At 41.4% G+C, this 17,162-nt stretch overlaps 1 protein-coding gene across 1 annotated transcript in view; it reads right to left on the bottom strand.

Annotated features, from left to right (window-relative positions):
* Nucleotides 1-17,162, bottom strand: part of TXNRD2 (thioredoxin reductase 2) — a 186,223-nt gene that overhangs the window by 22,744 nt on the left and 146,317 nt on the right. The window contains 2 exon segments of the mRNA XM_089672476.1: nt 8,543-8,640; nt 16,058-16,129. Of these exon segments, the coding sequence (XP_089528602.1) occupies nt 8,543-8,640; nt 16,058-16,129 (170 nt within the window).

The following is a 17,162-nucleotide window of genomic DNA, read 5'->3' as shown; positions in this document are numbered from 1 at the left end:
CTGATGTAATTTAGTGTATTCTGTATTAGTGCCAAAAGTATTGGGACTCCTGCCTTTACACGCACATGAACTTTAATGGCATCCCAGTCTTAGTCCGTAGGGTTCAATATGGAGTTGGCCCGCCCTTTGCAGCTAAAACAGCTTCAGCTCTTCTGAAAAGGCTGCCCATAAGGTTTAGGAGTGTGTCTATGGAAATTTATGACCATTCTTCCAGAAGCACATTTGTGAGGTCAGGCACTGATGTTGGATGAGAAGGCCTGGCTCGCAGTATCCACTCTAATTCATCCCAAAAGTGTTCTATCGGGTTGAGGTCAGGACTCTGTGCAGGCCAGTCAAGTTCCTCCACCCCAAACTCATTCATCCATGTCTTTATGGACCTTGCTTTGTGCATTGGTGCGCAGTCATGTTGGAACAGAAGGATGCCCACCCCCAAACTGTTCCCACAAGCCCAACCCCTGAAAGGCAAACCCACACCATAGTGCCCCCTCCACCAAACTTTACACTTGGCACAATGCAGTCAGGCAAGTACCGTTCTCCTGGCAACCGCCAAACTCAGACATGTCCATTAGATTGCCAGACAGAGAAGCATGATTCATCACTCCAGAGAACACGTCTCCACTGCTCTAGAACCCAGTGGCGGCGTGCTTTACACCACTGCATCCAACGCTTTGCATTGCACTTGGTGATGTAAGGCTTGGATGCAGCTGCTCAGCAAGGGAAACCCATTCCATGAAGCTCTCTGCTCACTGTTGTTCTAATCTGAAGGCCACACGAAGTTTGGAGGTCTTTAGCTATTCTCTGCAGACAGTTGGCGACTTCTGCGCACTGTGCGCTTCTGCATGTGCTGACCCCGCTCTGTCATTTTTTGTGGCCTACCACTTCATGGCTGAGTTGCTATTGTTCCCAGTTGCTTCCACTTTGTTATAATACCACTAACAGTTGGCTGTGGAATATTTAGTAGCGAGGAAATTTCACGGATGGACTTATTGCACAAATGGCAACTTATCACTGTACCACGCTTGAATTCACTGAGCTCCTGAGAGTGACCCATTTTTTCACAAATGTTTGTAGAAGCAGTCTGCATGCCTAGGTACTTGATTTTATACACCTGTGGTCATGGAGGTGATTGGAACACCTGAATCTAAAGATTTGGAGGGATGTATCAATACTTTTGGCAATATAGTGTATATTGTTTTGATAAACACTTGCACAACTATTATAGGACCTACAACATTGGTAGCACCATGGTAAAATTTTTCAGGTGTGCACACAAAAAATGTGCAAAAATGGTCGGGCCGCTTAAAGTACAAAATGGGAGGCAGGGCCCAAAAGCTAAATGGCTAAGGAGAGTTTGTTGGGCAAAGTCATTTTTAACTTTTCCCACTTTCTGAAACATGTATAAATAAAAGGAGGCAGTTTGTGTTTATGTACACAAAAGTGGTAACAGGTGTACATGTCTGTGGGAACAGATCATTTCCTAATCTGCTGGGGCCATCTGATGTGTATGTTATGTGAGCAACCTGTCAAGGAGGGCAGGACATACAGTACATATAACAATGATCTGTTTAAAATAGGTGGGTGCCTCTTTTTTATTGAGTGGGGCGCAAGAAAAAAGTGTATCCAGTACTCATTACTGATACACTTATTTTACCACCGCTTTGTTCCATTTCTTTGCACTGCACATAGTCACCAGTATGTATGTGTGCTCATAAAATTACAACACAGAACTTTTATATTATAATCACATCACTTTCTGAGTTTTCAAAGAAGTTAAAACATACGCCCCGCAGAACTTCTCACTTAGACAACTGTAACTGCAGGACAATCAAGATTTCATCTAAGTAAATTATTTCTTCCTTTACATCTACACATCTTGCCAGAACTTGTCACTTGTTTTCACACGCAGCACTTTAGCCTGGAAATGAGACTACTGCTGTTTTAAATGCAGCTCCTGATCGATTGCTGAGCTATGTCAGTCTATAGCTGCAGGCTGATAAGAGAGATCTAGATTGACACAATGTTTGCAGCATATGATCAAAGACAGATCTTTGAAAACTCTGGGGCCAGACAGACTGACACAATGCTTCTAAAGTGCATGCACCTCTATTACTATCCTGACAATGACTACTAATGCAGTTCAACTTCCACAAATTGATGATTTATGCCAAAGTATATTGCAAGAAATCTAATTGTCCAGCTTAGTGTACACACACACACAAACACACTAAGCGATAGATTATATAAGGTATAAACATATGCAACTGTGATGTTAGAGGGGGAGCTGTGATGTGAGAGGAGGAAGCTGTGATATGAAGGGTCTGTGATGGGAAAGGGGGGACTGAGGACATTAATTAGGGGCTGTGATGTGAAAGACCTGAGTAATAGAAGAAAAATGAGATTCGGACCTCTGCAGAATGAAAAACCGGACCTCCGTGAATTTTAATTCAGTACCCTGCCCTGTATGATATTGGAGATCTCACTGTTCTCTCTGTTAATCTGAAACTCTGAAATTTACATCATTATCTATCATTAAAATCTATATTATATAAACCAGTTTGTTAAGTTATTGTATATTATTATTAGAGATGAGCGAATCGAACTTGGCGAAGTGGAATTCGTTTCGAATATTAGGAAAAATTCGATTCGCACCGAATCCAAATTTTAGCAAACTTTGGGTGCACGAATCGAATTTTCCCCGATCAGCCGGCAAAAAGTGTCACTGCAGAGAGCTCCGCTATTTCTGACAGTTCTCTGACAGTTCTGACAGTTCATTTACAGCGGTTGAAACATTGTATCTATTTGTTTCCATTTAGGATACAGATGTTTTTATTCGGAAATAAATAGATACAATGTTTCAACCGCTGTAAATGTGAAGGAACTGTCAGAGAACTGTCAGAAATAGCGGAGCTCTCTGCAGATACACTTTTTGCTGTACTGGAATTCTTCTTCTTTTCTTTCTTCTTCTTCTTTTCATTCTTCTTCTTCTTTTCATTCTTCTTTTCATTCTTCTTCTTCTTTTCATTCTTCTTTTCATTCTTCTTCTTCTTCTTTTCATTCTTCTTCTTCTTCTTTTCATTCTTTTCATTCTTCTTCTTTTCATTCTTTCATTCTTCTTTTCATTCTTTTCATTCTTCTTCTTCTTCTTTTCATTCTTCTTCTTCTTCTTTTCATTCTTCTTTTCATTCTTCTTCTTCTTTTCATTCTTCTTCTTTTCATTCTTCTTCTTCTTCTTTTCATTCTTTTTTCTTTTCATTCTTCTTTTCATTCTTCTTCTTCTTTTCATTCTTCTTCTTTTCATTCTTCTTCTTCTTCTTTTCATTCTTCTTCTTCTTCTTCTTCGTCGTGCCCCGTGACTGCCCAAATGAGTGAAGTGTGCGGTGATTCTAAGATCGACGGCACTCATCTGCATGTCATACTGACTGACAGTATTATTTCTCTTCCCCAGCAGACTCCAAGGGCATTTAAATTAAAGGTACAGTGTTCTGCACTAATATAAAGGCTCTCTGAAGCCTAGAAACCCTTTTAATAAGTTAAATTCGCAGCGAATAAATTCGCATCGAATCGAATTTCTCCCGCAAATTTGGCGAATCAGCCGAATCGAATTTTTGAATAATTCGCTCATCTCTAATTATTATCACTGTTCTCCTTCTCACATCACAGCCCCTCCCCAGTATTACAGCTCCCCCCTCTCACATCACAACTTCCCCCTATCACAGCCCCCCATTTCACAGCTCCCCCCACCCTCACTTCACAGCCCCCTATATCACAGCTCCCCCTATCACTTCACAGCCCCCATATCACAGCTCCACCCTCAAAGCCCCCCCACTTCACAGCCCCCATACCACAGCTTCCCCCTCTCACAGCCCCCCCACATCAAAGCTCCCCCATATCACAGTTCCCCCTCTATATCAAAGATCCCCCCTCTGACATAACAACCCCCCCACCCTCATAATCTTTCTCCTAACTTTACTCAGCATTGTGGAGGGTTGGGGGAATGGCAGGGTGGACTCCTGTTCAGCATGTATTCGGCTGCTGCCGCCACTGCTGTTGAAGTCACAGTAGGGAAGAGGGAGGAAGGAATGGAAGGACGGACTCCTCTTTAGAATGTGCTAGCTTGCTGCCACTGCCACTGTACTCAGGGCAGGGAGGAGGGAAGGAGGCACAAATCATGCTTTTCTGTCTGGCAATCCGATGGACGTGTCAGGATTTGACAGTTGCCAGGAGAACAGTACTTGCCTGACTGCATTGTGCCAAGTGTAAAGTTTGGTGGAGGGGGGGGATTATGGTGTGGGGTTGTTTTTCAGGGGTTGGGCTTGGCCCCTTAGTTCCAGTGAAGGGAACTCTTAAGGCGTCGGCATACCAAGACATTTGGACAATTTCATGCTCCCAACTTTGTGGGAACAGTTTGGGGATGGCCCCTCCTTCTGTTCCAACATGACTGTGCACCACTGCACAAAGCAAGGTCCATAAAGACATGGATGAACGAGTTTGGGGTGGAGGAACTTGACTGGCCTGCACAGAGTCCTGACCTCAACCCGATAGAACACCTTTGGGATGAATTAGAACAGAGGTTGTGGTGTGAGCCAGGCCTTGTCGTTCAACATCAGTGACTGACCTCACAAATGTGCTTCTGAAACAATGGTCAACATTCCCATAAACCAAAATATATAAGTCAAGTCAGCGCTCCCTACTAGTGTAAAAATAAGCAGCTTGCAAATACAGGTAAATATATACCACCCTTCACGTGAACTAAATAAAATTGCAGAGCTATAAGGTCCATTAATTGTCCAAAAATGACAGTCCCATCAATTTGATATATCAAAACTTAATTTGGAGGAAATCGAATACAACACTGCACAGAGGGACTACAAATGAATTTTTGATATATCAAGTTGATGGGACTGTCATTTTTGGACTACTAATGTGACCTTATAGCGCTGCAAACATTCCCATAGACACACTCCTAACCCTTGTGCACAGCCTTTCCAGAAGGGTTGAAGCTGTTTAAGACTGGGATGCCATTAAAGTTCATGTGCGTGTAAAGGCAGGCGTCCCAATACTTTTGGCAATACAGTGTATCTGGTAGCAAGAAACAGCACAACTTACTGTGACATGATGGAAATCAAACCTGCATTTTTTATTTGTGCCAAGATATACACGTAGGTAGTTACAAAAATTTGAGATCTAGTAATGTTGTTATATATTAAGCGAATATAAAGTGCTGCACTGCTCAAAAATCATAAAATATGAAAAACATAGCATAAAGCCAAAAAAACACATATATAGAACTCCTACGTGAAAGTCCACAAAGGAGAAGAAGAAAGATGAAACTCTTTAGCAAATCCAGATGGAAAGAGGCATCCTCCTACTGGTGACTGAACCCACAATCCCAGTGCTGTAAGTCTTTAACTGGTGTGCATTACCACAGTGAACATATAATATAGGTGGACCCTCACTTTCTCATATGGACCTGTATGAGAGACAGGTCAACCAAACATCTCCCATTCTAGTAGGGGTAACACATAAGTATCTCTTCTATGGATAATCCTCCCCTCATGTGTGACCACTGTATCCTCCAAATGGGCCTGTCAGCGATATGGCTGGCTCTGTGGGTTGAACTCAACAACCATAAAAACTAACATAGTGCAGCAGGTTTTTTAAAACTTCATATGATTTATTAAATTATGCACTCACATGGTAACAATATTAAAACCACAGTATAGTAGAGATCATGCAATACACCAAGCAATATGTCCTACTGTGCTGAACAGCGCTCCAGCTCTGATGTCACCCTGGCTCCTCCCCGTGCGTATCGTCACTTCATCAGGAGTAGCTAGGTGACATGTGCAAGAAGTATTTATGGCCAGTGGCTTCCTTCAATTAACTCCCATCATAGCAACTGGAGACAAGGAAAAAACTCCCGGCCAGATACCATCTAGTGGCCAAAAAAAAGGAAACCTTCTCATACTATAAAGAGGATCAGCAAAAACTATATAAAAACCTATATGGTGTGGATACACCTGGGGCTGACTAAAAAATGGCGCATAGATGAATACTAAAGAAGCAAGAGTGGAAAATAAGAAAAAAATGGGAAATCAGGAAAAAATTGTATGGAAACAAAAAGGGGAATTGGGACCCCCACAGTGTCAATAAAAAAATCACTAATGAATAAAATGAATAAATAATGGGAAAAAATGGGGAAAAAAAGAAACACCCCCAGCTATACACTTTAGTAATTACTAATAAACAATTATTGTCAAAATAAACATTTAATCCTTTTGGTACAAAGGTATGAAGTTCATAAATCCAACAAGACTCCTTTTGGCTAAGGACCTATAGACATTGGCGAGTTAGGCATAAAATTAGGGTCCTACATGATCTCTTGTTAAACTGCTGTTTTATTATTGTTACCATGTGAGTGCATATTTTAATAAATCATATGAAGTTTTAAGAAACATGCTGCACTGTGTTTTTTGGACTTTATGTTATGTTTTTCATATTTTATGATTTTTGAGTAGCGCAGCACTTTATGTTAGCTTTGTATTTTTCACATGTACATTTCACGTTTCCAGCAGCTTGTATTTTCTGTTTTTATTGTTGATTTATTTGGCAGCGCACAATTTTATCACTTGTTTAAATGGTGTTATATACCCTTCACAGTAAAGCAGTATTAAACCCAAAAACAAACATTTATTATATTGCAGCTTACAATTTCTTAGATGTGATGGATGTATTATAGTTTCCTTGTTTAGGCTTTCTTCTATTTTCATCTGGTGAGCCAGCCAGCAAGACTACTGTTTTTTAAAAGCACACGCTCTCCAGCAGAATGTATCCGAAAATAATAAATGCCCATTTTTTTTTTGCAGATAAAAAAAATGTGCATTTACTAATTTTATTTTTGGAACCTGAAAAGCATTGCACCAGCAATCAGCAGATAACTGGTGCAATGCAGAACTCCTGCAAACTGTCAGTATATCTGTGTGCCCGTACATCCCATCCAGGCAAGCAAATACAATCTGACAAGAAGACTCAATGAACTACCACAGCGCTGTTGAGCGCTGTGGTAGTTCATTGAGAACTAAAATCCGACAGCTGCAAAGGCTGTCATGACTTGTACTTCATTCAATGACAGAACTCTGTGAATGAATGATGTGGACGGAGCCCCGCATGTTCACACTGTTTTCAAAAAGTGATAGCTAGTATGGGGAACTTCTGCCCATTCTGCTGTCACAGGGAGGGGGGGGGGGATCAGGCAGCACGTGGAACATGTTACATGTTCCACCGTAAAAACGGGGCTCCCAAAGGTGAACTTATCCTTTAACACTGGCAGGGGTGATTAAAATGATCAGCTTTTATTTATTCCTGCAAAATCTTTATCCCAAAAGGGAAAAAAAAACATTTTGCTATAACTGATTATAAAGTGTCAGCCAGAGCTTGGCTTCCATTTGTTAGTGTATCCAAATATGCTTGTACATTTAACACTATTCCCCCCCTACCCTGACTGACAATGTTGCTGTCTGCTGTGCCTCCTATCTCATTCCTCCAGTGCTGTGTCTCACTAATACAGGAGATGTGTCACTGGTCAGATCAAAAGCTGAAAATAGAGGGGAAAAAGCCAAAGAAAAGAAAACTGATGCAGGCACCACATCTAATGAATGGTAAGCGGCAATATATTACATTTTGAGGTTGAGTTACTAAAACTGGAGAGTGCAAAATCTGATGCTGCTCTGCAGAGAAACCAATCAGCTCCCAGGTTTTTTTTGTCAAAGCTTAAATGAACAAGCTGAAGTTAGCGGATTGGCTACCACAAACAGCTGAATCAGATTTTGCAGGCTGCAGTCTTAATAAATCATCCCTTTTTGGTTTTGGATGTAATAGCGTTTTAAGTGTGATTAGCAAACTGCTTAATACACAATTGAAATACATAATTTCCTACCAAAGTATTTTCATATCTGTCCATTGGATCGAAGATCTTTGTGGACCTTCCAACCAGCATGTTCCGTGTTAGTACATATGCATGGATTCTGAGCCTCTCTCATTCTCATTCTGTAACAGTCACCGATATGAGGCTAGTTTCAGATACTTGCAACTCACTTAACTCCATCCCCAGCAGCATATACTCAGTTTTACCTTACTTTGTCACCATCATAAGCAAAGTGGAATGCTCAGCACTTCCGGGTGTTGGAGAGCATGTAATCAACTTTCCTCCTACCAAGTAACAGTGCTAGTGCCTCTTCACTGGCCCAATGGAGTTCATAGCTTTGTAAAAGCTTTGACATGTTGGTTTGGAGCTTACACAGAACTTTCTTTTGCCAATTCTGGAGGCCAAACAAAGTGGCTGAGGTAAGTGACAAAGGGTGTGTAAAGAAAAGTGTCAATTTGACTATATACCTGTGTAAAATGGTGATTTTTTTTTTTAGAATTGCCTAGCGTACAGAGTTAACTGCATCTTTTGCCCATATGAATATGGGCGATGCTTTCCTCCCCCCGTTCTTCGCCAACGTTCTGTTCCTTCTTACAAACCATTTGTTTTAAAACATACTTGATTCCGAGGGCAAATCCTTGGATGACTTCTCCTGCATTTGGCCCAGTAAAGTGTAGACCAAGAATTCTCTGTGTTGACCCCTTGAGACAAATCATCTGTAGGAAACGAAAAGAGAGTGGATATTGTAAAGCCCTGCTTCACACACTGCACTAGTTTCTTTTAGAAGCACAAATCCCTCTCTAACATATGCTTGTGATATTAAAACACTCACACTTTTTTGCCAAGGAATGGTGGTACATATGTTTATAATTTCAATAAACACTATTCTTTTGCAAATACAGTATTTGTTACTTTATGTAATGTGTATTATTTTGCCCAGTGGAGAGTGCAATTTATTTCAGTATTATGGCACTATATATGTATGACAGCATTCCTACGTGCCTGATCCTTTCATATATAACTGTGCAGTCTGGGGATGGATTACACACAAATGCACCATAGTATAAGTTCCAGTTACTTTCCCACTCAGTATCACAATATACAAATCAGCTGAAGATACCCCTGTACAATGAATAGTATTACCATAATTACAATAACAGAGCATTCATGCTTCTGTTTTATGTAAACAATCGAGAATTTTAGTAAATCTTAGAGAACATTGTCCTGTCATACTGCTATGAAATACGGTTTTTATAGTACTACAAGACAATGAGTATGGATAGGATCACATCTGCAGAAATCTTTTCTACTTTTCAATAAAAGACCTATTAATAAGCGAATAATATACGTTAGCATATTTATCCAACAGTTGTGCTACTATATAGACATGGATAAAATAGTAACACACTCATATCTTTTTCCGGGCTAAATACTGGTACTAGAACTCAAAAACCTACACAGAGAGAAAAATAAGCTATTAGATTTTCTCTCTATTATTATTATTATTATACAGGCTTTATATAGCATCAACAGTTTGCTCAGCACTTTACAAAATAAAGGGAGACAATACAGCAACAATACGGTTCAGTACAAGAGGGTTAGGAGGGCCCTGCTCCTTGGAGCTTACAATCTAACAGGGAGGGGCTGATGGTACAAAAAGTAATACCTGTCGGGGATAGACTGGTAGGAGGAATAGAAGATTCCGCTATTAGCTGAAGGTAGGATAGGCTTCCCTGAAGAGATAGTTTTTCAGAGATTGCCTAAAAGTGGGCAGAGTAGGCGATAGTCCGATAGATTGGGGTAGAGAGTTCCAGAGGATGGGGGAGGCTCTGAAGAATTCCTGGAGACAAGCATGGGAGGAGGAGACAAGGGAGCTAGAGAGCAGGAGGTCATGAGGGGAGCGGAGAGGACAGTTTGGGTGATATTTGGAGACAAGAGTGGTGATGTAATTGGGCGCAGAGTTATAAATGGTTTTAGATGTTGTTAATAATGCTTTGAATTTTATTCGTTGGGGAATGGGTAGCCAGTGGAGGGATTGGCAGAGAGGGATGGCAGATATGGAACGGTTAGTAAGGTGGATGGGTCTGGCAGCAGCATTCATGATAGACTGAAGAGGGGATAGCCTATGATGAGGTAGGCCATTGGGGAGGGAGTTACAATAGTCAAGGCGATAGATGACCAGGGAGTGAATAAGTTGCTTAGTAGTTTCTGAGGTTAAGAACGGGCATATCTTGGAGATGTTACGGAGGTGAAGTCTACAAGATTTGGACAGCGATTGGATTTGGGGCTGAAAGGACAGATGGGAGTCTAGGATTACACCTAGTACCCTGGCATGAGGGGAGGGACTGATGGTTGTATTATTGATCTTGATGGAGAAGTCGGGGAGGGGGAACAGGCTGGAGGGAACAGTATGAGCTCAGTTTTCAAAAGATTGAGTTTAAGGAAGTGGAGTGACATCCATGCCGATGTCACTTAGTAGGTTAGTAATGCGAGAGGAGACTGAAGGGGTGAGGTGAGGAGTAGAAAGATTGATTTGTGTGTCATTAGCACAGAGATGGTACTTAAAGCCATGGGAGTTAATCAAGTGACCAAGGGAGGAGGTGTAGATGGAGAAGAGAAGGTGTCCAAGGACAGAACCTTGAGGGACTCCTACAGAAAGAGGAAGAGGAGACAGAGTTATAGGTAATTCTGAAGAAGCGTTGCGATAGGTAGGAGAACCAGGAGAGAGCAGTGTCTCGGAGGCCAAGAGAGTGGAGTTTTTTTTGAGGAGGAGGGGATGGTCAACAGTATCAAATATATATTAATATGAAGCTCACCACAGATATCAGAAAATAGTCAGCTGTCTAAACATAATCTGACCTTCTCACAGTGTCTGCCACAACAGCAATGGCACAAAACAGAAATGCTTGGGTTGCACCAGCTTTCCTGTTTAACGGACTATGGAGAAACCAAAGCTTCATAGGCAAGTACATTGTCCTGGCAATTACTTGTTTAGAGCAAAAAAGGATGTTTGTTATTAACTTAACTGTCCAGTCCCTTTCTTCCATGGAAACATGTAGGACTGAAAAATATGGGCACCTTATTTTAGGGGAAAACTACAGCTGCATACAGTGGATGCATAATGATAATTTATGATAAACTAACACCAGGAAAAGGCCAACACTGTGATAATAATAGAATCAGGGTCACACATTCAGAGACAACCAAGTACAGTATATTGTCCCAGCATGCCTCAATTTTGTGATAAAGCAACAGAAGAGTGGATAAAAAGACAGAGGGGAAGGTCAGAGGATCAGAGATAGAGAACTGGGATGTCCGAAAGCAGTACAACTGTCAGGCACATAGAAATTGAGTTGTTTTGGTTGTGTTGATCCCAGGGAGACATCAAAGTATCTACGAACATCGCCAGAGGATCTCTGCCTCTAGAGACAAACTTGTTCTGTTTATTATGGAATTTGGACACCAGGTGATCCCCATCTGGCGTTCCACACCTGCAACAGAGGTCTCCAAACATCTCTGAGTAAAGAGATTATTCTCCAGAGTCCAGATGTTGACCACTGGAATAAAATAACAAAAACAAACAATCCTGGAACATGTAGGGTGGACAAGGTAGTAATGCGACATTCCACCCAAGTCTGAATCCGATTTTCTTCCCTTTGAGCTGTGACACTTATGGCCCCTCCTTGATGGTTGATGTATGCCACTGCTATATCTTTATAAACGAAATAGGGTCTGGGATTAAAAATATTGTTTCAGTCTTTGCAGATGACACCAAGCTTTGCAGTGGAACAACATCCTTACATGATGTCTCCAACTTACAAGCTGACCTCAATGCACTGTTTAATTGGGCAGCTATGTGGCAAATGAGGTTTAATGTTGATTATGCAAGGTTGTGCACTTGGGGGCTAAGAATATACATGCACCATACATACTAGAGGGAGTACAACTGCGGGAATCAATGTTTGAGAAGGATCTGGGAGTTCTGGTAGATCATAAGCTTAATATTGGCATGCAATGCCAAGACGTGGTTTCTAAAGCAAGCAAAATCCTCTCTTGTATTAAAAGAGGTATACACCCCAGAGACAGAGAGAGACATCATTTTACCATGGTATAAATCATTAGTAACACCTCAACTGAAATATGCATTTCAGTTTTGGGCACCAATTCACAAAAAACATTGGGGAACTGGAGAGAGTGCAGAGAAGGGCAACCAAACTGATAAGAGGCATGGAGGAGCTCAGCTATGAGGAAAGATTAGAGGAACTGAATGTATTCTCTCTTGAGAAGAGGAGATTAAGGGGGAATATGGTCAGCATGTATAAATACAACAGTGGATCATACAGTGAACTCGGTGTAGAGTTATTCACCCTGAGGTCATCACAGAGGACAAGGGGGCACTCATTACGTCTGGAGGAAAAGAAATGTAATCTCCAAATACGGAAAGGTCACAGTAAGAGCTGAAAATATGGAATAGACTCCCTCAAGAGTTGGTTCTGGCCAGCTCAGTGGATTGCTTTAAAAAAGGCCTGGATTCTTTCCTAGATACACTTAATATAACTGGATACTAATATTTATAGGTAAAGCTGATCCAGGGAATATCCGATTGCCTCTTGGGGGATCCAGAAGGAATTTTTTTCCCTGCAGGAGCAAATTGTTTTGCTGGGGTTTTTTTTTTGCCTTCCTCTGGATCAACTGTGGGTATTGAATTACAACTTGTTTTTTATGGTTGAAATGGACAAACTTTTGTCTTTTTTCAGCCAGACTAACTATGTAACTGCTGTGGCATTGCCCTCTTAAATTTGGGTCATTTGACTCCTAAGAGGTCCAGACAATCTGGTCAGGGGAGAGAGGTGTATAGGAAGATCCAGAGACTGAGCTTTAAGTCCTACACAGCCAAAATGAAGATTTGCAATGATCTGGTGTCAAATTGGGTATTTAGGACTGGCTTGAAGGAGGTGGATTCAGGATCCAACTAAACAATTGGACAGTCTGAATGGTCTTTTGGACACGATCCTTTAGGAAGTGTGCCATCTGTTCTTTCAGCAGGAGATCATCCAGATACTCCATAATGGGATTACCCTACGTGATCAAGGCAGAGCAAGTACCAGGGCTAGCACCTTGGTTGATACACAAGGAGTGGAGTACAACCCGAAGGAAAGGGCAACAAACTGATAGTGTTGTATACCCAAAGAAAAGAGAAGAAAGCATTGGCTGGAAAAGGTGTTGGCAGGCATTTCTGATTTCCATAGAGGCCAATAAGTCACCAGACTGAAAGGATGACTGACCTGGTAGATTCCATATAACATTTCTAAACCTGAATGAAGGAACTGAATACTTTCAAATACAGAATTTGGTGTAAGTCCCCTTTTTCTTTGGGAACCATGAACAGATTCAAGTAAAAACCTGAAACCTTTCACTTCTGGAACGGGCGATAACACCCACAGAGAGAAGATGTACCAGGACAGCGTGGATGTCTTCCCGATGCTGAAGCAAAGATGGCAGATCTGATATAAAGCATACACAAAAGCCAAAAGATGTCCTGTAACTTGCAGATATGGAGGGTGACCCCTCACTGCGAGGAACTCAAGCTGACAGATTTGAAAGACTTAAAGGACCATGGATAACCGTAGAACTGGGTCCCGGGCCTGACCTTAAATTTTGAGGACTGGAAGAAACAAAAGGAAATGTTTCATAGCCTTGGAGGAAGAGGATTTCTCAGGTTGGGCTTTTTGCTTCTTTTTCTGAGGCAGAAGTGTGATCTTTCTACCAGTGACCTGGTAGGTGTCAAGGGAGGCCAGAAAGAGTCGTGAGAGGTAGGCCTTTCTTGCACTGTTGTTCTGTGAACCAGCATTTTAGCCAAAGGGCCCTCTGCTTTAGAAGAGACAGAAGATGCATTCTTGTGATGTGCAATATCCACCAGCACATCAATACAAAAGAGGACAGTGGCAGTGGGTAGGAGTTGCAGTTTCTGCAAGACTGAAGTGTCTTAAAAGATTGGCTCAGAGGTTCTAGTTATATCCTCGGTCTAAGCACCTAGGGTATGGCAAATAGTCATGACCATAATAGCCCACTGAAGAAAGGGTCTATTGTCAATAGAATACTTAAACACAAGGATGTTGTCAATGGCAACAGCCAGTGTTGTATTAAGCCATGGAATGGCTGGATGCACAATAGGAAAGTTCCATGTAGTAAATGCACCTTCAATAGGGAACTGCTGAGCAAAATGTTTGGGAGGAGAATAAAAGTTGTCAGATTTGGCCAGACATGTGTATCACTTGCCGAAGAAGTAGCCATTGGGGTCCTGTTTCCAATGCCCACAACTCTCCAAGCAGCACCACACTCTCAGACACACCAGGGCTGAAGGGTGGATAATTTATTGCAAACATATATACAATGGTATCATAAGGAAAAAAAATGTCAATAATTACAAACACATGTATGTGAAACAGTGTATAAAAAAAAAAGTATACAATTGGAAATAAGAAAATTGGACCAGAGAATGACCACTAATCCCTATACTGAGGAATGTTCTGTCTAAGAAGCAATGCTATGACAATGGTCCAGCAGTCATTGTCAAATCCTTCCCTGCTGGCCAGTATATTGGGGAACAGTCCTCCTTTTCCTCTTTTAAAGAGCTCTGATCATGCTGAGATCTGTAGTTTCAGAGCTAATCTAAAACACAAGCCCAGTCTCCCTGGGAATTGCATTCCCTACAAGTCCCAGTTCCTCTCAGCAGGCTTTGTCCTTTCCCAGGTGACACAGCAACAGCAGTACTGCTTCCTTTTTTTTCCAGGTGGTGGGCAGGGTTACCTCTGACTGCACTTAGCCTGAAGCACAGCCTTTCAAGAGTCCTGTGATCTCTCTCTTTCCTCACTGGCTGCCCAGGAGAGGGAGCACAGCTGCAGCACTGGTTTTGTCTAAGCTTCAGCAGCATGAGAGACAGTGTCAGTGACAGTGTCAGTGACAGCCTGGCCTGTGCATGCAGCTGTTGTCCAGGTAGTGCTTTGGACTGGGGCACATTTAGAAAAATTTAGATATGGGTTGTCCAAGTTCTAGATACTGCCAACAATAAGCAATATGGTTTACTTGAACCTGTCAATGATGTCAGCAGACTGAATCACCTCACACTCCTCATCATGCTCAGTTAAATGCAGAAGACAAGAATATCAAAAAACAGACACTGGAGGAGAACGTGAGGAAGTGTGATTAAATCCCCCAATTTCTGAGTCAGCTATTGAAGATTATATTTTGGCCACCCTTTGTCCTTTTGCCACTCTAAAATAGGCGAGAAAGGCAGTGAGGGTATGCACAGTATGAAACAGCACAGACATGTGAACAAAAGAATGTTGCTAGTGACACAATTTTAGGTTTGTTGCAGTGCCTGTCCCACTGAGGGACAAGGGAACAAGCACCACCATAGCTGCCAACAAAAATGAGGCCAACAATCCATAGACATAATACAGTGGTATAGTACTAGATGTGCTAGGCAGAACCCAGGAGGGGACCCCTTCCATTGTTTGGCCTTCACCACTCCCACAGGCATACCCCACCTAGAGGGTTTTCAGTGACAGGCTTATACCGGGGATGTATCATGGCCCTGGACTTGTAGAGTGCTCTGTGGCTAACCGACACGCTTGCTGGCAGAATAAATATCTTGACAAGCATAAAAAGTGAAATGGGGAAGAGATGTCCATTCTTCTAGGACACTAAGGCACACAAGGAATGGGAGGGGTTATCGTGCCTAACAATTTTTATTTTCCAGTGTCCAATTCTTCCATAAGCAGTACTATAACCCAGTTGCCTCTGAAAATCTGATCATGTGTCCCTTTATGAAATACTGTCCATTTTAAATTTCTAAATAAACGATTCATGCCAGTCAGTGATGCATTACATCTGCTAACCAGAGTGAAAACAATTCTCTGCAACTATGTGATGTCACATTATTGGCACACAAATTTAAAGATTTTGGCAAAATGTCCAACAGAATTTGAACTAAAAAAATGGTTGAAGTCATAATAAGGCTAGTAAATATAAAGACCCCATTTCAACAAAGTTTTTTTCCCATTTAAAGACATGAACAAAAATAGGCTGTGTCTGAATTGCCCAAGTATTGACAACTTTAGAAAGATTCACCTTAATATAACATTGGGAGGCATCTCTTCCAGGCACTGTAAATTCTAGAGGTTTGTAGAATGCATGGAAGACCTGAGGAAAAAAGAATTGATATAACATACATAGTCAAAGACTGACAAAAGATAACAAAGTGAAATACTGTATATAAATAATTAACTGTATACATAAAAAAGAGAGGTAATAGTAATTCTTATACATATAGGTTAATAAAAAGAATAACATATAATTGAAGATGTAATGTACACAAAATTATACTACTCTGAGTTAGCTATTAGACCCTTATACAGTTGCAAGAAAAAGTATGTGAACCCCTTGGGATTACGTGGAGTTTTGCATGAATTGGGCATAAAATGTGCTCTAAACGTCATCTAAGTCACAACAATAGAAGAACACAGTCTGCTGAACATAATACTACACAAACATTAGATGTTGCCATGGTTTAATTGCACATAACATGTAAACATGCACAGTGCAGGGAGGAAAAAGTATGTGAGGCCCTAGCTTAATGACTTCTCCCAGAGCTAATTGGAGCCAGGAGTGAGCCAACCTTGACTCCAATCAGTGTGATGATATTGGACATGTTGCTGACAGCTGTCCTGCCCTTAAAAAACACACACCTGTTTTGGGTTTACTGGTTTCAAGAAGCACTGTCTGATGTGAACCATGCCTCGCAGAAAAGAGCTCTCAGAAGACCTATGATCAAGAATTGTTGATTTGCATGAAGCTGGAAAGGGTTACAAAAGTATCTCCAAAAGCCTTGATGTTCATGTGTCCATGGTAAGACAGACTGTCTACAAATGGAGAAAGTTTAGCACTGTTGCTACTCTCCCTAGGCGTGGTCGTCCTGTAAAAATGACTGCAAGAGCACAGCGCAGAATGCTGCATGAGGTAAAGAAGAATCCCAGAGTGTCAGCTAAAGACCTACAGAAATCTCTGGCACATGCTAACATTTTTGTTGACAAATCTACAACAAGGAAAACATTAAACAAGAATGGAGTACATAGGAGGACACCACGGAGGAAGCCATTGCTGTCCAAAAAGAATATTGCAGCACGTTTGAAGTTTGCAAAAGAGCACCTGGATGTTCCACAGCACTACTGGCAAA

The sequence above is a fragment of the Staurois parvus genome, unplaced genomic scaffold (genome assembly GCF_062004578.1).
Source record: "Staurois parvus isolate SC_StPar_1 unplaced genomic scaffold, SC_StPar_1.0 ptg000129l, whole genome shotgun sequence".
In the NCBI taxonomy this organism is placed as follows: Eukaryota; Metazoa; Chordata; class Amphibia; order Anura; family Ranidae; genus Staurois; species Staurois parvus.
Note: the sequence above shows the minus strand (reverse complement) of the source record. Positions and strands in the feature narration are given on the sequence as shown.